This window comes from Dioscorea cayenensis, chromosome 4, assembly GCF_009730915.1.
Source record: "Dioscorea cayenensis subsp. rotundata cultivar TDr96_F1 chromosome 4, TDr96_F1_v2_PseudoChromosome.rev07_lg8_w22 25.fasta, whole genome shotgun sequence".
Taxonomy (NCBI): Eukaryota; Viridiplantae; Streptophyta; class Magnoliopsida; order Dioscoreales; family Dioscoreaceae; genus Dioscorea; species Dioscorea cayenensis.
The window spans coordinates 201,412-222,954 of record NC_052474.1 but is presented as its reverse complement, the minus strand read 5'-3'; the positions used below and the strand labels follow the sequence as shown (position 1 = coordinate 222,954).

The window sequence follows — 21,543 nt, the reverse complement described above, 5'->3', positions numbered from 1 at the left end:
CTTGCTTGCACTGTTCTTCCAATTTATGTCTTGTTGCATGCCCTCCTTGTTTGTATGGCTTACCGCTTGCTTAAGAAAAAGTGAAAAAAACGGATGGGTCATGATGGTGGCTGAGTTCACTTCTCTTCACTTCTCTGCCTACCCAATGGGAAGAAAACAGAAAGCTCTCGGCTTCCAGTTCAACTTCTTGATTATTATCTCAAAGACAAATAAATATTATATTGGTATAATATCACTAAACAATTAAGCTGATGTAATTGGTTAGAGCGTGTGGTTGTTAAGTGTTACCCACAAGGTTGAAGGTTCAAGCCCTTCTTCTACCGTGAGAGGCTTTTGATAAAACCCTGCTATTTATGACATCCTATGCAGCATGGGTGAATTGGGTTTCTTTTTTCCTGTTGCCCTGCGTGCGTGCTCCAGATGAACAAGGGCTACAAAGCCGCGTCCATAACTCAGCACAAACAATCCAGCATTGTAACCATACCTCAGCACAGACAATCCTGCATCAAAACCCATTGATAACACTCCAATCTGATATCCGAGAAATAAAAGAGTACTAAAACACTGAAAATTTAAGAAAATCAGTCTACCCCCTAACGTGCCTACAGGATCCAGACATAATAACACATCCGCTACAAATAAGTAAAACCCAAGTAACTGAGACAGAAATGAGGCAATAGACAGGCCCAAAATTAGATCCAGTGATCCACATCACACCAACACAAGTTTAGCAATCAGCAGCAAGTTTGTGTAGCACACAAGATGAACTCTACTTCCCTGGTTTACAAAGAAACACCCGACAGAGTATTGCCATGGTTGTCCTCCTCATCAAGCATCTGAACTACCTCTGCCACACCCATTGCCATTTCCCTCGAGATGGATCCACCAGTGGGTAAGTCAAATTGCCTGCGCTTCATCGACCCCAGCTTTCCAAGTGGTTGAGGGTCCACCACCTCCAGCATACCTTCCAGTTCTACAACCATTGACCTCTTCGCAGCCCGAATTATGTAATCCAGTCCCTAACAACCACACAAAATGCAAAAAGGAAATTAGTTCTCAATCAAATAAATGAGCAGTTTTTAACAAATTCTAGATTGATATGCAGCAAAAGCAAATCACCTAAAGAAAAAGAATGAAAAAAGAAATAAAGAAATAAACATGATTCAAGAGATGCTACCTTCTGGTGCATAAAAAAAAAATTATCTACCATATCCATTAATCCACCACCCTCATTTGATAAATCAATGCAATAAATGCAACAACCTAATCATCCATAACATATACACTAAAAGGCATGCTGAAGTATGCTGCTTAATATGCATTACTTATAGTGTTCTTGTGGCTCTATGGAACTTGGCAATCATCACATACCCTAGCAGTACCCCAAGGTTGCTCTTCTTCCAAAAATTTAAGAGAAATATCAACAATGCATATGCTAAGAACATTTTTTAGACCTAGAAAAATCAATTACAATGGAGCTATAATTATTCAAGTTTAGAATATCAGGTATGAGACCGCAACACATTCTTTTGATCCAGGAACAACATAAACAAACATTGAGATATTAAACACTAAGGTTTATTAAAGCAGTACTATTCAGCTGCAATGACCAAATAAATCACTTGGATGAAAAAAAGCAATATTTTTACTTTCAATGCTCTCTAGCCAAAAGCAAAGGTCAAGGATCAAAAGCAGGCCTTCCTCAAGAAGCATGCAGGTGCTAAACAATGCAATTATGAAAGGGATGTATCATCACAAATCAAAATAACAACAAATCTGTTCACCATAGAGGATATTTCTCGGAAAAAGAAAATATATAAAAACATAATATTACTAAAAGGCACAAGATAACTTGAAAAACAATTGGAATAAATGCATTTGAAATCATTTAGGTGTAAAATGACAACACCTCTATGGCATCAACAGTCAGGAGGAGAACAATGATTTTCTCAGAGAACCTCTGGCGTTCTTCAGCATCAACCTCAATGCGACGGCGATACGAGTAATTGGAAAACAGAGCTCTGATTTCCTTCAGCTTAGCTTTTGCAACTGCCAGATCACGAAGACCACGAAGAACTTGAGAGCGGCGGACTAGATGAGCTCTAAAACTCATCTGAATTATCAAAGCAGCATCCTGTGGTGATAGCTCCTTCCTCTTGCCCTTGCTATGATCAAAGGCCCTCTTTGCAAAAGCCTCCAGAACATAATATTAACGAAAAATTAGCACAGGCTTTGGAACATTAGTGATGTATTTGGTATTGAAAATTGCTCATAAAAAAGTTGAAGAGCCAGATGTTTTAGCAATATCATGCATGTAGTGAAATCTGGGGTATTTATGCAAGTTTACTGGAAGAGAGATCTTAATTCATTACTCTCTACAGACCAAAGCAGCAATTAGAGCTTTGCAGCAAACCCATAATATTTTTGTGTATGAATTTAAAAGAAATACAAAAGAACAGAATGATTTATTCTACCAAACATATTCCAACTTCAAAGGCAAGGGTTTCCAATGCCTTTACATGTAGAAAAGACCATAATTAAGTGAAAAAAAAAAATGAAGATATGACATTAACAAAATGAAATTGCAACACCAAATTTGAAAATAAATTTGTCTCAATAATTAGTTCACGTTGAGAGCATTAGAAAAACACAAAGATTATTGCACTTTCAATTTTGTGATTGCAATAAACCGTCACATTAGCTCTGGGTTTTTAAAGCAAAATTCCAACAAGTTCTATTGGAACAAGCTTCAAAGTTATCTCACCACCATTTTCTAATTTGGTTACACCTGCATTTAAAGCTGATGTTGATGATATTTATGTAAAAATATAGTGAATGGACATGATAAGGAAATGCTAATTTCAACAGATATTCTTACAAGGCACACAGTGCTGATTAGACAGGATTATGAGAAACTATCACCCAAAGTCTATTATAAATAAACAGGGTCATTCTTCTGACAATATTGTTAAATAAAGCCATATGGCCAATTAGTATAATGCCCTTGAACAAAAAGCATGTGCCAAAACTCCATACCGCTGTCAATCATATACACAATCCTAACTCAAAATACCAGTATCACCATGATGATCTAACAAAAGGGCATTGAGAGCATTTACAGATGAAGCTGCTTGGTGGTGTGAACAAGTGGCAATTGTGGCAATGCATGTGATCAAAGGAGCAGCAAATTCTCACAAGAGTAATGTTTTTACGAATAAGAAAAAGTAGTAACTAGCTCAGAAGAAGTCATAAAAGGGGATTTTTTTTAAAAAAAATCCAATAAATTGAATAACAGTTGTTGAGATTACATACCTGCTTCAAGACAATGGCCCCACGATTCACAGGTTCCTCGATCTCCACCACCCGTTTGCCGGAGGAAGCCTCTTTTTTCCCCATTTCCACTTTGTTATGCTTCTCCTTGTTGGCCTCAGACGGCACAGTGGACGCCTGGAATGTGTAAGTGCGAGTCATGGGTGCGTCCTTCCCCTTTCCTGTGATCTCAGCGGTCCATTTGACGTTCTTCTGCGCCGCGCCCTTCACCGCCGTCAGTTTGTACTTCCGATCAAAACCCTCCCCCTTGGGACCCTTGATCTCTGCCGTCCACTTGTACTTGCGCTCCTGATCTGCCGGTTTTGGCTTCATCGCCAGGTCGAACCCGATCTCCAGCGCCGCGACGCGGTCGCTGAGGTTCCGGAGGTGGAGCTCTGTCTCAGCCCGATCGTGCAAACGTCGGAAATGCGACGAAGCGCGGTTGAACTGAACGAGATCGGTCGCGCCCTCGAAGAAGTCAAGCGGAGAGATGACCGGAAGGTCGAAGACGGAGGGAAACTTGGGGCTTACTAGGTCGAGGGCGAAGGCGAGCTCATCATCAACAATGTCAACGAGGGGGGAGTAGCATGGAGGTGAAGAAGGCTTGAAGATGGAGTACTCGCGGAGGATGAGGGAGGCGGAGATGGGATCCATGAGATGGGATCGCTTGGATAGACTCATCAATGGTGTGTGTGTGTGTGTGTGTTTTTTTTCTTCTTCTACTTCTGCTATGTCTTCTTTTTTTAAAAAGTTTTAGGAGGAGCAGACAATGGAGGATTGAAGGAGGAAAATGGGCACAAGGGGTAGAATGGGAATACAAACAAGGACGATATGAATCCAAATGGGAAAGCTGATTTGGGAAGATAAGGTCGCCGCGTAAAACTCGGATTTGATTAAGTGCGTCCTAGCTAGTTGGAGACCTGACCTCCGATTTGAAGGAAATCACGGAAAAGACCTGGTGGAGACCAAGGGTGGCGTACGGCGTACCGAAAACAACCACGTGAGTGCTGTGGGAATCCGACCGGAGAATCCGAGAGGCCATGTGAGTTATGATCGAGCTCTAATTTGGCTGATTGATTATTAGAAGAAGAATATTGCATTGCATCGGTCCTCTCTCCAGACTCCAGACGCAACAGGCAAGGAAGCTGTCACGTTGAGTTTTTAGGACCAGCTTAGCTACTAGTAGTAGTAAGTAGTAGTTGTCGTCGTATACAAATACAAGTGGGGCTGTGGGGGTAGGAAGTAGGATAATGAATTGAAATTTTTTATGAATGTTTTGAAAGCAACTTTTGACAGGCGCAGCTTTCAAAGCATAGCACGTGAGAATTATTGCTTCTATCCTCTTTATCTGGTTACTTACTCGTTCCGAATTAAATGTCATTTAAACTTTTTGTATAATAATTAAAAACAACAATAAATTTTTTTGAAGATATGTATAATTCTAATTAAAACTAAGTTAAATGATCAAATTACCCATTTTCTTGGGACTACAATTATATTTTTACATAATTCTCCTTATTAATTTTTCTACCTATTATATCATTGGTTTTTTTCTCTTTTCAAAATACTCCAATTGAAATTACTTATTAAATATGAGTAGAATTGGAAAAAAAAAAAACAAATTTTATCTTGATAAACAATTATTTTAGAATATTTTTTGCTTCTTAAAATGACATTTAATTCGGAACGGAGAGAGTATTAGTTATTACTCCCTCCTCAGTTCCTTATTAAAATCCATTTTAATTATTCACATTCATTTAAAAAAATCAATTAAAATTCATTATTATTTTTAGAAGAATTGCTCAAAAAAGTCTAAACTGTTATAAACAAGTATTTTTAATGGACGCTCATCGTAGTAATTTCATCAGAAGCAGTAAGCATTACTATAAAGAACTTCTAGATATCATCAGTAGCATTGTAGCAGCTCGCCCATGTAGACTCGTAGCGTACGCAGATCGTTATCTATTCCACCAACTGGGAGTATTTTTGGACCGTCGGATCGAATCGATCCCCGGCTGCTCATTCAACTCTTGTAACCTTATAAATACCCCTCATTTTTGTATACTTTTGATATAAAAAAAGAAAAGATAAGAGAAAGAAAAGAGAGAAATAAAAGAAGAAAGAAGAAGAGTTAATTCTTCGAGGTTTTTGGGTTTTTGGTAAATACTCCTGTTCTCTATTCTTATTACTATCTTTACATTTATAACATATATATTCTTAATACGTTATCAGCACGAATTTGCTCATATGATTTTAATTTTCTTTAGCTTATCTAATATATATGTTATATATGTGGAACCCATTTCTAACACTGAATGCAAGAAGGTTCGACAGGGTAATATAATACTAGCAAACCATACATTTTATTTAATACATAATTTCGGTTTTTCTTAGAAGCATACATAAAAAAACATACAAGATTAAATCCACTAAGGCTAATATTACCATTACTTTTAAAATAAACAAGAAAAAAATAATAATATTATTATTACAATGAGGGTTTACTATCAAATCCAAATCTTCTGGTATAATCTTCCCCAAGTCTGCCATGGTAAGCCTCAGATCCCGGCAATCAGGTAAAAACTCCACCGGCGAACCTCCGACCCTTTCTCTTCTCCTGCCCGTCCTCTCTTCCCCGTCGGCCCTCCTCACCGGTTTTGTTTTTCGATTTCTCCACGTACGGCCTTTCTTCGTCGGCCCCCTACTTTCTTCTCTCCCTTATCTTTACTTCTTCTTCCATTTTAACTTATAATCACTTTCAAACAAATTTTAATTCCCAATGCTGCAATAATTGCAGTGTATGAACAGTACCGTACATGAACAGTACCGTATACATGAATAGTATCATACATGAATAGTACCGTATACATGAACAGTATAGATGCTTTATGTTTTATTCTGTACTCTCTATTCTAATTACATGTTGTATTATTATTTTGAAGAGAAAATGGCAAATATTGCAAAAAGAGAATTTGAGGCCCTTCAAATCTCGGGGAGCAATTATATATCCTGGAGCCTCGATATCAAGCTCCATCTGAAAGCAAGAAACCTGAGTAAAACTATTGAGGCTAATAACAATGAGCCTAGTGATAACAAGGCGAAGGCCTTAATATTTATAAGGCATCATATTGATGATGGCCTGAAGAATGAATACTTGACCATTGAGGATCCACGGGGAATTGTGGTTATCCCCCGAAAGAGAGATTTGAACATCTCGGAATGGTCTACTTGCCCAAAGCACGCAATGATTGGTCAAGCCTCGTGTTTCAAGATTTTAAAAAGCGTGCAAGAATATAATTCCGAGCTATTTAAAATTGTTTTCAAAGATTGCCTCTCGTGGAGAAACAGATGATGGAAGGAATGATGCTCGAGAAAAACATTTACAACATTTCACGCATCGAAATGTTATATTACAACAACAATATAGAGAAAAGAATTTTTACAAAAATTCTCCGAATTAATTTCTTGTCTCCTCGTGGGCGGAGCAAAAACAATGAATTGTTGATACTGTAATCATCAATCTCGACCATCCGGATCGAGCACCACCGCCGTAAATTAATTTTTGGGCAAAGAAGATAGCGTGGTCGCGCTGCTAGTTTTAAAAACCGCGGTGGACGAGGAAATTATGGTGGTCGAGGACTACGCGGTCGTAGTGGGGGTCGAAATAATATCGGACCACGCGATAATAGAATCGATGTACATCAATGTAAGCAACAAAGCCACAAGATGGGGTTAGAGACAAAGAAAGATACATGCTATCGTTGTGGCTCGGAAGGTCATTGGTCCGAATTTGCAGGGACCACTAAAACATTTTGTCCATCTTTACCAAGAATCACTTAAAAAAACAAGAAAGGTAAAGATATTGAGACAAATTTTTGCTCGACAACCCCATAGTTGATCCAATTGAGGATAATTCCATAAATAATTTAAATATAACCGAAAATACATATTTAGATATGTCGATTTCCTTATAGACTAGTTTTGTAATATGTCTTTATGTTTTTTTATTAAATTATGTTTTTTTCTTCCTGCTTTTGTTAGAATATGGTCGATGATGAATGCATTATTGATCATGGACAACGCATACTATTTTGACAAGAAAAATATATTTTATATCCTTATCAATGAGAAAGGCATGTATAGTCACAATAGCAGGGTCATCGGACCGGTTGAAGGTTCCGGAGAAGCGAGCATTGATGTTGCTAAAATGGGACATCCTTGCAGATGAAAAATGCTCTCTATTCCCCTAAGTCTAGGAGGAACCTTTTAAGCTTTAAAGATATACGTCATAATGGATATCATTTAGAGACGGTTGATAAGGAAGGAAAAGAATATCTTTATATTACACAAGTCGTTTCATGCCAAAAACGTGTACTTGAAAGCTTTCCCTGTATATCCTCAGGATTATATTTTACACGTATTAAAGTGATGGAATCACATACAGTATTAACCCTGAAGGTTAATGACCCGTAGATATTTAAAAATATGGCATGAAAGACTTGGACATCCCAGGGTGCTATTATGTCTACCTGGGATTATTACTAGTTCTCATGGACACCCATCGAAGGATTATAAAAATCCTAACACATAATGAATACGCATGTTCAAGCATGTTCAATGGGAAAGCTAATAACCGCACCTTCTATAACAAAAGGGTGATCGGTGAATCTCCTAAATTTTTAGAAAGAATACAAGGAGACATTTGTGGACCAATATATCCATCATGTGGACCATTTAGGTATTTTATAGTTTTAATCGATGCATCGACTAGATGGTCCCATGTTTCACTGCTCTACAAGGAATGTAGCATTTGCAAGGTTATTGGCACAAATTATCGGGGCTTAAAGCACAATTTCCAGATTATCCCATAAAGACAATTCGCTCTTGATAATCGTCGGTGAATTTTTCATCAAAATCATTTTATGATTATCAGTATGGCGATTGGAATACATGTTGAGCATCCGAGTAGCTCATGTGCATACCCAAAATGGGTCATGGAGTCATTAATTAAAAAGACTCAGATTATCGCTCAGTCAATGTTATTAAGGACGAACCGCCTACAAGTGCGTGGGGTCATGCTATTTTGCATGCCGCAGCTTTTAATACTGGATCCGACCCAACGCATGTAATTCATATTCACCACACCAACTTGTTATGGGTAAAGAGCTCGATATTTCATATATAAGAATATTTGGTTGTCGATGATATGTGCCAATACCACCACCAAATCGTACAAAAATGGGTCCACAACGCAGACTTGGTATATATGTTGGTTATGATTCCCCTTCAATTATACGATATTTAGAACCATTACTGGGGATGTATTTACTCGCAAGATTTGCAGATTGTCATTTTGATGAATCTGCCTTCCCCGCATTAGGGGAGAAATGATTACTCAAAATGAGCCAAAAAGAAATTGATTGGAATGCATCACGATTACATACATATGATCCTCGTATCAATGAATGTGAACTTGAAGTTCAAAGGATCATTAAATTGCAAAAATATTGCAAATGAAATACCCGATGCATTCATCGATACTAAAAATGGTAACCAAATCATATATACCACTGCTAATGCTCCTGCAAGAATTGAGATTCCTAAGAATCCATTGAAAGAAAAATCAAATAGAAAAATAAACCACGACAAAAAGCGTGGAAGACCAATTGGTGCAAAGATTCGACTCCTAGAAAAAGGAAGCGAGAAAGATAAAGATAAGGATCTCCCATGTGAAAAGGGAGAGGAAATTATAAAAACCCTCGGAACAAGTTAATGAAGAATCAATGGGGGATGATATTTCTGAAAATGTTGAAAATTCAATTTGCTATGTAGATGATGGTCAAAGATTGAATCGGCATGAGACCGAAATAAATGATATATTCATCTACAATGTGGCTACAGATATAGAAATAAATACTAATAATGATCCAGAGCCACGATCTATTGAAGAATGTCGACAAAGAAATGATTGGCCAAAATGGAAAGAAGCTATCCAGGCTGAGCTAAATTCCCTATCAAAACGTGAGGTGTTTGGGCCGATAGTGCCAACACCAGAAGGGATAAAACCAGTCGGTTATAAATGGGTGTTTGTGAGAAAAAAAAAATGAAAATAATCAAATTATGAGATACAAAGCAAGACTGGTTGCTCAAGGTTTTTTTCTCAAATGCCTGGTATTGATTATGAAGAGACATACTCTCAGTAATGGATGGAATTACTTTTCGATTTTTTTAATTGCCATGGCAGAAGTAATAAATTAGATATGCAGTTGATGGATGTTGTCACAGACATATCCGTATGGATTACTTGAAAATGACATATATATGAAAAATCCCTCGAAGGATATAGAAAAAAACAAACATTACAAATAATCATCATTTATACTCTATTAAATTACGGAGATCTCTTTTATGGGTTAAAAACAATCCGGGACGGATGTGGTATAACCGTCTCGATGAATATCTTATAAAAAGAAGGATACCAAAAATGATAGTATATGTCCATGTGTGTTTATTAAAAGTTATACTAACTGGTTTTGTTGTGATAGCAGATATATGTGGATGATTTAAATCTTGTAGGCACTCCTTCCGAAATTGCGAATCGCAGAGATCATATTTGAAAAAAAGAATTTGAAATGAAAGATTTGGGAAAGACCAAATTCGCCTAGGTATACAAATCGAGCACTTATCCTCGGGAATATTTGTGCATCAATCAACCCTATACTGAAAAAGGTCTTTGAAGAGATTCAATATGGAGAAGGCTTATCCACTGAGTACGCCTAATGGTCGTCCGAACTCTTGATGTTCGGAAAGATCCATTTCGCCCACCCGGAAGAAGGAGAGATCATTCTTGGTCCGAAACTCCATATTTAAGTGCAATCGGTGCATTAATGTATCTCTGCAAATAATACGAGACCGGATATAGCTTTTTGCATAGAAATCTTCTAGCAAGATACGCTCTACACCGACACGAAGACACCTGGAAAGGAATAAAAGATGTGCTACGTTATTTACGAGGAACTACGGATCCGGGTTTATTCTATCGACATGAGTCTTCATCCAACCTCACGGTGTTTTCTTGATCGTCGGGTATCCGTCTCGATCCTCATAAAGGGCGATCTCGGGACTCGGATACATGTTTTCTTACAATGGTACAGACTATCTCATGGCGTTCCACAAAACAAACTCTTACGACTACTTCATCAAATCATGTCAAATTCTAGCTCTCCATGAAGCAAGTCGTGAATGCCAATGGTTACGATCTATGATTGGGCATATATAGATCATCCCGCAAATTACCATCAAGAATAACAAATGCTACGATGAATTTATGAAGACAACAATGCTTGTATTTCTCAAATACAAGGAGGTTATATTAAAGGTGACGTAACGAAACATATATCACCAAAAATTTTTTTCTACACTCATGATCTCCGTAGAAGGCGTTATAGAAGTTCAAAAGATTCAATCCAAAGTGAGAATCAGTCGATCTATTCACAAAAATCACTTCCCTAAGTGCATTCACCAAAGACTTATATACAAAATCGGGATGAGAAGACTTAAGGATGTAAGTACTTCTGATATGAGTTAAAAGTTATTTATTTGAGGGAGACTGCACTTTTTTTCCCTTCGCCAGGTTTTTTTGTCCTAATGGGTTTTTTTCCAAGGCAAGGTTTTTTTAATGAGGCAAGTAACCCTCAAATGTGCCAAGGATAGTGTACTCTTTTTCCTTAGCTAGGTTTTTTTATCCCACTCGGGTTTTTTTCCTAGCAAGGTTTTTAACGAGGCGATATCCTTTGGTCGTAGGCATCCAAGGGGGAGTGTTATAAACAAATATTTTTAATGGATGCCTATTGTAGCAATTTCACTGTAGTAGACGGCATTACTATAGTAACTTCTAGATATCACTGTAGCAGCCGCCCATATGGTAATCGTAGCGGCACGCAGATCGTTATTATTCCACCAACCAGGGGTATTTTTGGACCGTCGGATCGAATCGATCCCCGGCCGCTCATTCAACTCTTAGTAACCTTATAAATACCCCTCATTTTGTATACTTTGATATAAAAAAAGAAAAGAGAAAAAGAAAGAAAAAGAGAAATAAAAGAAGAAAGAAGAAGAAGTTAATTCTTCAAGGTTTTTGGGTTTTGGTAAATACTCTGGTTCTCTATTCTTATTACTATCTTTACATTTATAACATATATATTCTTAATATAAACAATTTTGTCATTGGGCTTATGTTTTTTTAAAACTTTGAAAGTTGATTATTTTTCTCAGAATTACTTTTAAATCCAACGGTTCAATAACCTCTGATTTACTATTCTTACATCACATTCAATTTTTAGTTTTACTTTTTAGTTTTGGTAATTCGTATTTATTATGCTTACATCACTTTGAGTTTTTAATTATGTTCTTTGGTTTTTGTTGTATCCGTTTACTATTTGACAAATCTATTCAAATTTGTGTATTGTTAAACAAAATTCAAATTTTCAAAAATGACGCAAGAGATGAAATGAAACTTGTCGTAAAAAAAAAGGACTACAGAGAATAATTTTGTCAAATGACTTATTGGAATAAATAAAAAGTTCCAGAAACTAATAAGTAATTTTTTTTATTTTATAAAAAATTATATTAACTTTTCAAAATAACACTATTTAAAATATCAACATAGTGTTTTAATTTTTACAAAATATTAAAAATATAGTATTGTATTAAAAATAAAAAATTTAGGTTTTTAATGTTCCATAGATTTTTTAAATAGATATGTAAAAAAAATAAATAAATAAACTTCTAAAATGAGACAAATAAATAGAAGGGAAGAGAGTTGTTTGTTTAGTCTTTTTCTATTGTATAACTGTAATTTCCTATGATAGTTTGATGAATATTTACTTATCTTTTAAAGATCGCGTCAACTAAACCATGAAATTCATGAATATGGATTTCAAAATCTTATACTTCATTCTTTTCACTCGCGCATTGGTCTCATATTCACCAAAGTTGTCAAATAACCAAAGGCAACTTTCGAACCTAGAATATCATGCAAGTTTAATTATAACATTTACATTATGGGGATGTTTGGTTACTTGTAACTAATTGTAAGTAACTGTAATAAAATGTTATTTTGTTTGCTGTATAATGTTTTACCGTTTATGGTACTTTTGCGGCATTTCAAAGCAGTATCCACTCACTAAATCTCATATTTAATTATAAAAATATTTAATAAAGTAAATAGTCCTTTAATTATAAATATATTTTTATGTAATAAAATTTAAAAATATTAAATATTTTTATAAAGTAATATTTATATAATTAAATATTTGTACGACGAAAAATATTTTTTAATTGAAAATGAGTAATGATGTTTTTACCAATAGGTTTCCCGAATGACGTGTATATCAAGTCCATGTCAGCATCTACGTCATTCTGTCTTTATCTCTTCTTTTTTTAAAAAAAAATAATAATAATTTCTCTTTATTATCTAAATCCTAAATTTAAACATTTAATCATAAAAATAAACTTGTAAATGATAAATCGAAAACTGTGTTTTCCATTTTAGAGTTTAGGGTTTATGGCTTAGGATTTAGGGTTTAGGGTCTAGGATTTATTATTTATGGTTTACGTTTTTACTTTTTAGATTTTTATGGTATAGATTTTGCAGTATTTGGGTTTAAGATTTTAAATATAGTTTTATAATTTTTTTTAATTTTAAGAATTTAAAGATTTTTAAGGTTTAAATTTTGAAATTTATATAAAAAAATTAATGACGTGGATGAGGATATGGATGACAAGTTGGCCATCCACGTCATTCGGGAAATCTATTCAGTAAAAATAGCGTCACTCATTGAAAATATCATTGTTTTTAAAAATTAATTATAATTTTTTAAATAACCAAATTAAATAAATATGATATTTTTATAATTTAATATTTATATAATAAAATAATTTTATCATAAAATATTTTTATAATTGAAAATATTATAAAAATAATTAATACAGTAAATATTTTTAAAATTTAATTATAATTTTTTTCCAATAATAAAATTTAAAAATATTAAATATTTTTAAATATATTAAATTAATTAATTAATTTTACTTAAATTACTTTTTACAAAAATATTAAATAATAATAATAGATAATTAGAGTAATACAGACTGTGATTAAGTTAAAATATAGCATCTTCAATTACACTATAATTTTATTTATATGTGATTTCACTTATTACTGACAACCAAACCACCCTTAAGATTAAGATTAAAATTAAAATTAAAATTAAAATAAACACAGAAGCAAATGCAACTTATTTTTTCCCTGCCTGAAAGCAGCACTACTATCATCAAACAATCAAATAAATGATTAAATCTATAATTTTAGAGCAAGAAGCTATAGATAACGACACAACAACTATTATTAAGACACCCAAAGACACAATGAACAGAAAACTCGAAGAATGTTGCTACAAAAATTTCTTAAAATCCTCCATTGCTTGAGCAACTAAATGATCATCATTCCAATCATCACGATAGCTTTCTGGACGGGCAATTTTGTTCTTTCCACATTCTGAGTACATCAATTTCCTCCACTCTTCCACTGCTGGATATCCGCATTCAGTAGCCAACCAATCGTCATATTCAAACTGCAAGACCAGGTATTTTGTTCAAAAAAATTTGCTAAAATGTTTAAAACAGGAGGTCCGCGCGTGGGCATCTTTTCAATTTCTTTGCAAGCAGTTATCAAAGCATATCTATCTCTCTGAGCAAGAAGCTTGTACCAGTAATAACATTATGTAGTGGCTAGCAACCACCCGGCTAGATTAAAAGCTACATCAATTGCAAAATGGGGAAGAAAGAAATTCTTCCTCATTGCAAATTCAATATATATATAAATAATAAAATAAAAATAAAAATAAAAAAATCCAATCACATAGAAGCATCCCACATAAATACTAATTACCACGGCAGCAATTCACAAGGTTGGCCATTGAATCTTCTGGCAAGTTGAAAATAGCAACGTTTTGACATGAGTAGTTTGATCCCCCTAACTATCACTCATTATCACTTTCTCATCTGGATCTAAATATTCTTCAAAGGAGTTCCCAAGCAAGATGAAAAACAAACTACAACCAAAGATGTCCTAACCAAGATCAGCTCGAGCATGCACATCAGCCAAAAAAAATCTTATTATGGGCTCCCTGAGACTAGACCAACCTCATACCCATTTTAATGGAACAAAATAACACTAAAAAAGTCTCAGGGCCAGCAAAAATGGGCACTGCAGTTACTTCATGCAATAACAGACGATCTTAATTTCATGACCGGCCGAGTTTGCATCCAGAAAGTTCTCAGCAATGTTCATATTAACTCAGACACGGGCACAATATATAATTATGAAACATGCCTAATTGCAAAAATTGAGGATGTCATATGTTTGATGAAAGTGGTAGCACTCGGCCCCTATTAGGTAGCTCTCATAAATTGCCAAAAAATGGAAGGTTGTCTGGATAGAGAACTACCTGATAATTCCCAATGTTGTGGAAATGTCTCTTAGGCAGTCCGTTAACTTCCATCTCTGAGTACAAAGCTTTGATGTCTTCCATCATCTCTATTTGTGTTGGAAGTGTCACCCTTCCAGAAAGAACTCCGGCCACCCACTTGCTTTGAAGTTCACACAGTGGGAACGGGACAACCTAGCAGAAGTGTTATCAATATATTAATTGCTGCAATCAAATGAATATAACAGAGAGCATGGCAAATATAGACCTTCCAAGGTAGCCCAATGAAAGAAAGGCCAGGAGCAAGCTTAGGTGGGAAAATGTGCTTGTAGAGTGGACCCACACAGTTGTCATCAATAGTGACAATACCCTTAGTGTCAAGAAATGGAAAATGATACTTGTACCTGAAAAAAGAAAAGAAAACATAGATGAATTTCAGCTGTAGATTTCGTGTGAACTAGTGATTGTGTAAAATATTCACAATAAAACTAAACTCAAGAAGTATTTTGCAGTTCCTCTTAAACATATATTCCGGCAAGGAAGCAGAAGGAAAAATCAACCAGGTGTTGCTTCGATTAACCGTTTGATGCTTTGAAAAAGTACAAAGAGAAAAAGCGAGACCTAAAATGCTGTGAATAGAAACTAATATCAATATATCATCTTCCACAGGATAGTGTTTGGCGAAATGAGCTAAGCCTCCTTAAAAACAAGTGAAGTTGGCTTGACCTCAGCTACACAACTAACAAAAATCACGGTGCTTATCCATGGTCAAAATTTCATAACATCAAAGGGTTCCAATAATAGTTTTAGACAACTCTAGGATATAAATGACTTTACCACACCATTAGGTCCCATTCTCCTACCTGGAAATCAATGACTATTTATATTTTGAATCCACCCACAGTTTTAATTTGAAAAAAATTACCTTTTTTTTAAAGAATTGTAAATCAGACTAATCAGTGTAATGTGTTGATGGAGATATTTATGTATTCCATATATTTGAAAATGATGATGGAGTTGGTGATATGATGAGATAGAATAGAAGGAATGGAACAGGTTACCAACTTCTAACGGTCAAAACGAGCCCTTTAATTTAATTCTTCATATGAATAGTCAGTATGAGAGATTATCTACACTTTCAGTTAAAAAGAAAACCCACAGAATAGTAAAGAACATATAAGAAGCCCAGTAGATGTGGTAAAATATCTTTAGAAAGGGAGGAGGAACAAAAATTACAAACCAAAGGGGAGATGATTAGTCATGAGTCATCATGGTGGTGGCTAATCATATCCCTACATGCCTATGTTAAGAGTGAAGAGAACGAAAATAAACAAACAATACAACAGTCCCTTTCTACATATGTTGGTTCTCTATATGTGAACCAGATAAACCATTGGAAATCCAGCACAGCTTCAAAGTTTTCCCCTGACTGCTATTCCATAAAAAAGTGAAAACAACCAGAAAAGCTAGACTAAACAAATATTTCGACCTATCAAGAGTTTCCTATCAAGAGTTTCTTCTTCTGCTATTGTCGACCGAAAACAACTCATGCAAAGCAGAGCCCAATCAATCATAGATAATATTAAGGCCTAATTAAATATGCATACCCAGTACAATGCATAATGACATCAGCATGGGCTGAGCTTCCATCTTGGAAAACCAAAGTACCATCTTCATGTGCGCTTTCAATCTGCACAAGAGCAACAACAAGAACATTCCTCCAGTCAAATCCTGTAAATGGAAATCTCCCTTCAGTGGAGACTCGGACTGATTCTCACTCACCAGGGGAGAGGGCTTTTACCATAGAATGTAGCCACATATTGTCATAGCCGGGTTGCTTCACGAGCGTTCCTGCAGGAGCTGACCTAGCAGCAACATGAACTTCTTTTGCAACTCCAGCTATGTCCCTTGAGATGTCATGGGCACTGGCCGCACTCCCAATCAGAACAACCACCTGCAGAGAAATTTGAGGTGTAACAATAGCATGAGACAGTAAGACAACTGAATTTGATTAATCAGACCAATACATGATGATCATATGAATCATAAGACTGTAACACATATATAATTCAGTAGAGAAGAGAAAGAAGCCAATTGGACGCATACTTGATCATAGAAGGGGCAAGGGACACGATAATTATGGCTGTGTATTTGTTGGCCGGGCCATGCATCAATGCCTGAGAGAATAATATCATACCAATAAATTTGATTAATCGAGAGAAATCTAACGGTGATGTGGTTGTCTATGCCTATGATGATTATGATTATGATTATGATTATATGCAGAAAAGAAGAAAGGATAATGAAGAAGAGCGTAATACCAGGGATGTGAGCAATCCGGGGCTCCGTGTAGTGACCGTTGCAAACGACGACCCCGTCATAGATCTCCTCCTCGTAATGATCTCCTCCATCCAAATCCTTCCCCACTTTTCTCGATCTGACAGACCACCTCCCATCGCCCTCGATCGCTAATCGCACCACCTCCGTCTCTAACCGAATCATTCCACACAAATCGAAATCCCTCGCGAAATCCTTCAGGTAACGTAACACCTCACGGTGCCCGGGAAATCTCCTAAAATCCTCGCTGTTCTTCCGGACAACGAAGGGATAATCTAGGAAACCCATAACCTCTCTTGGGAGGTTGGTGCGCAGTGACGCATAGAGGCTCGAGTGGATTACATGACGCTCAGGATCGAGGCCGACAGGATCGGACTCGACTGTGGGGTTGTAGATCCAGGTGCCCCCGACCTCAGCACCGCGCTCGAAGACGACGACACCATGTCCCTCTCGTCGGAGTTCACGGGCGGCGGCCAGGCCAGCGGCACCAGCGCCAATGATGGCCACTGAACGCAGGGTTCGTGGAGCGGACGAGGGTACGGAGGGAGGAAGGAGCCGGGGAATGAGGGACGAGAGCATCTGGTGGGCTGCTGGAACACTGTCGCGGCCTGTGGTGCCGCAGCAGTTTCGGTCGGATGAATCTCCGCATATGGCCACGAAATGCCTGCTAACCATTTTCTAAATTTCTTTTTTTCTTAATAAACCGATATTTTTTTTTTTTAAATCAGTGTTGATATTTTGCGTGCTTTGTTTTTGTTGACCCTCTTTTATTCTTAATATATGTGATTTATTTAATTTTTTTTATATATATATTTTGCATGATTTACTAATTTTATGTAAAATATATATATATAAAAAAAATAGGGAATAAAACTAGAGAAAGGGACAAAAGAGAAAACAAGTGAATCCATTAGCTAAAAATAATTTCATGATCCAAGGTAGGAGAGCCATGCCCTGGTTTTATAAGGTGAGATTGTGTAAGCTTGATCCTAGCATGGCTGATTTGGTAGCTACTACTGCCCAGCTGCGGGGGATGAAATGCATCTTTGGATCACCGCCTTGTACCAGAGTATCATTAATGCTATGACCCAAGCATCATTATGCCACTAATGCACTCCACTATTAATGTGGACTACATCACAAAGATCCTTGTTCATGGAAAAAAGTAGATCCCTGATTGTTGACAATATTGAGATCTTTGGCTTCCACAATTAGATCAGAGTTGCCCGGAGCTGGATAGCTTCCTGCTAGAAGAACGAATGAGTTATGATTCACCACAATGAAGCCCAACCCCCTAGGGATTGATTCACCTTTTAGAATTCCTGTGGACCCATCCTCTTAATTAATTTTAAATTATTTTTAAATAAGTTTATCTACTTATTTATATTTTAAAAGGAGACCCTTATCTTATCCCAGCCTCCCCGATCTGATTTATTGTTCCGTAACACCCGAGCGAGGATCCTCACGCGATATTTGTTTTGGTTTAAAAATTAAAAGGAGAGTAGAAAACCGGAGGAAACCCTATCTCTTCTTGTGTCGTGTGGTGACCTCGGCGAGCTCTTGATATTTTGTTCTCGTTGAATTTTTGTGACGAAAGATCCAAGGTAGGTGCTTGAATTTTTATTGTGGTTGTGAGATCTACTTATTCTCATCCTTGGTTTCCACTCTATAGACTACCCGTAGGAATTTGATATGTGTTCACCAACCTTTGTGTTTATTCATTCATTTATGCACATGATTTATGTTTGTTAGGGCATCCTTCGAGTGCTTGATTTTTGGATAATCTGATTTGGAGTCTTGGAGTTGTGAGACATTTAGGTAAAGTATCCCACATATAAATTATACTTATGTATATAGACTTTTTGAAACTTGTTAAATTTGTGAAAAATATGTATTTTTTTATTTATTTATTTTTGGATAATTAGATTTACGTATATTATTCAAATTATATTTATATAATTAATACTAATTTTGGAATTATTTTAAATTATTTAATATTCAAATTAATGAGATTCTTTAGAATTCCCACGTGTTGATTTAGTTAAATTTCGAATTTTCAAATAATTCTTTTTAAATCCCTCGATTCTTTTTACTTTTGAAATTTCATATGATTTATGACTGTTCAAAAATTTCGAATTTCGGATAATTATTTAAATTTACGAATTCATGTGTTTAAAGTTCGGATTATGTATTTATTTATTTATTTTTGAATTTAAGGTATTATTTAAATTTTTTTATTAAAGAATATTATTATTTTTTTATTATTTGTTCATATTTGTATTCCATTAAGCGGTGTATTTTTGATATGACAAAAATGGGATTATATTCTCTGTATTCTTGTACTTTGCTTGTCTTGAATTTTTGTTAGTTCATCGTTTTTGTGAACAAGGTACTTTGATATAGAAATTAGTCCCCAACTAACTTTTGCAATAACCCTCATCACTTTGGGGGGTTAAACATCGGCCGGGTGTCGACACGTATTTTTGTTCTAGAAACTATAGTTTCCCTCGCTGAGCGTCGGTCGCGAATATCGGCCTTTGTTAATTTTGGCTCGGGTCACCGAGGGTAAAAAAATATGACTTTTTGTTTTGTCTCGGGTCACGAGAGTAAATATATGAATTTTTGTGATTTGTTTTTGGGCAATAGTTGTTTGGGGGACCTATATGCTTAATTTTTTTGACATCTATGTTATGTGAATTAAACTTATGGTTGGTTTTTGCAAATCATTAAATTATGATTTTTGATAATTGATCCCTATATTTTTAGTGGGTGCTTACTGGGCTGTCAAGCTCATAATTTTTGTTGTTATTTTCTTTTCGGATCGGGGAGTAGAGGTCGGGTGACGGATAGCTTAGCAGGGATCGTTGGGCCACGATCAATCTTCTTAGCATGTAATAAGTCTCGTTTGTTGTGGGCATAGTTTTTTTATTTGATTAAATTTGTAGCAATCTGCAGAGACATTTAGTTATTTCTTTTAGTGTTGAACTCCATTCTTGTTTCTAGCCTTTAGTCTTTGTTAGATTTTTTTTGTGATTTGTTGAGAACAGGTTTTGAGGCCTTACATGCCTACTGGGCCTCGGCTTGGTTGGTGTGTGGCCGTTTGTCAGCGCACTGAGCCTGGCGAGCCAGGTTCGGGGCGTGACAATTCCTGCAGTAAATAAGAATGAGCCATCAGATGAAACAAAATTATTCAATAGAAGGCATTTTCCATGGTAACAAGAGAGAGGTGAGGTGAATTCCATGACGTGTGCAATCGCTTTGCTGGAGATTATTGATGGCTCGAAGGCCTATGATTTGAAGATGCAACTACATCTAGCTTTCGAATTGTACCAAGCTCTTGATGCAATGATGGACTTAAGAAAAAGAGAAGATGAAGATTGAAAATATGTCAACTAAGAGTCCGCAGAGAACTCATCCAGAAATTGAATGTTCTTATTGAGAATTCTACCCAAATAGATCCAAACCACCTGAATTTTGGGACAGAACTTGAACAAGTGCTCAGTTGATTCCATCTTCAATCCACAAAACACACAAGAGGATTGAGGACCCAAATTTAGAGAGTATAAATAGGCTTGAGTTTGAATCTTGCCTTTGAAAAGCAACCATATGAAATGTTTTACACTGGGAGCAATATGAAGACACAAAATTTGGTTCCATCCTTCCCAAGAATGATCTTGAGAATCATTGAAATTAAGATAAGAATAAACCATTGTGGAAACTTTGTTGTAATTCGAAGAAGGGAACCATACCCAATGACTATTGTTATTAGAGCTGACTTAACCATGATTTTGAAAAGGAGTAGCATAAATATCTCCAAAGATGAGGTAGAGATTATCATGACTCCACATTTTGCCATTATGAAGATAAAAAAAAAAAGATGGATAGACTTAAGGTTTAGATCCATAATATACATGGGCTTGTGAGCAATGGGAATTTCACAAAAGCAGTGATCCAAAAGGAAGAAGATGGATGCCGGATTTATGTTTTTCAACCAAAAACATTGTTTCAAATTCTAAGTAGTATTACACATGCCTTCAAAAAACTAGAACCAAGCAAGTGGAGTACTGTCAGAACAAAAATTTAAAATGATATACTTGCAATGAACAATATCCACCCAAATATGTTTGGAATCATTTGGGTAATTGAAAACATTCTTAGCCATAAGGGAGGCCTTAGCAAAGTCGATATTCCTAATAGACAGACCCCCCCCTCAGCTTTGTTAAGGGTTATGGAATTTAAAGAAACCGAGCTAATGATCTTTCGATTGCTATCCCTTGACTAGAAAAATCTCCTCACTAGCTTGGTTATCAGACTCAAGATTGCATCAGGAACAAAATATGTAGAGAGATAGTAGAGAGGTATGGACAGGATGGAAGAATTGATAAGAGTAGATTTACCAGCTTAAGATAAT

General features: G+C 35.9%; 2 protein-coding genes across 2 annotated transcripts; both read right to left on the bottom strand.

The window, feature by feature from the left end:
• Positions 1-515: 515 nt before the first annotated feature.
• On the bottom strand, positions 516-4,053 carry LOC120259074 (BAG family molecular chaperone regulator 7-like). Its single transcript, XM_039266610.1, has 3 exons — positions 3,313-4,053; positions 1,910-2,194; positions 516-1,019 (listed from the first exon to the last, which is right to left on the bottom strand). The coding sequence occupies exons 1-3, from the start codon at positions 3,988-3,990 to the stop codon at positions 783-785; spliced, it is 1,200 nt and encodes a 399-aa protein (XP_039122544.1). The 5' UTR covers positions 3,991-4,053; the 3' UTR covers positions 516-782.
• Positions 4,054-13,592: 9,539 nt separating this feature from the next.
• Positions 13,593-17,822, bottom strand: LOC120259480 (flavin-containing monooxygenase FMO GS-OX-like 5). The gene is made up of 7 exons (XM_039267092.1): positions 17,117-17,822; positions 16,902-16,972; positions 16,597-16,749; positions 16,403-16,485; positions 15,064-15,199; positions 14,817-14,990; positions 13,593-13,940 (listed from the first exon to the last, which is right to left on the bottom strand). The coding sequence occupies exons 1-7, from the start codon at positions 17,805-17,807 to the stop codon at positions 13,761-13,763; spliced, it is 1,488 nt and encodes a 495-aa protein (XP_039123026.1). The 5' UTR covers positions 17,808-17,822; the 3' UTR covers positions 13,593-13,760.
• Between the last annotated feature and the right edge of the window lie 3,721 nt (positions 17,823-21,543).

What these genes read in the sequence shown, in the direction of transcription:
- LOC120259480 (XM_039267092.1), bottom strand. Translation starts at nt 17,807, where the DNA reads ATGGTTAGCAGGCATTTCGTGGCCATATGCGGAGATTCATCCGACCGA. An exon ending in CTTGCCCCTTCTATGATCAA is followed by an intron (nt 16,750 to 16,901) that starts GTATGCGTCCAA and finishes ATTTCTCTGCAG; the next exon opens with GTGGTTGTTCTGATTGGGAG. An exon ending in TCATTGGGCTACCTTGGAAG is followed by an intron (nt 14,991 to 15,063) that starts GTCTATATTTGC and finishes CACTTCTGCTAG; the next exon opens with GTTGTCCCGTTCCCACTGTG.
- LOC120259074 (XM_039266610.1), bottom strand. Translation starts at nt 3,990, where the DNA reads ATGAGTCTATCCAAGCGATCCCATCTCATGGATCCCATCTCCGCCTCC. An exon ending in GGGCCATTGTCTTGAAGCAG is followed by an intron (nt 2,195 to 3,312) that starts GTATGTAATCTC and finishes TATGTTCTGGAG; the next exon opens with GCTTTTGCAAAGAGGGCCTT. An exon ending in TGACTGTTGATGCCATAGAG is followed by an intron (nt 1,020 to 1,909) that starts GTGTTGTCATTT and finishes TGTGGTTGTTAG; the next exon opens with GGACTGGATTACATAATTCG.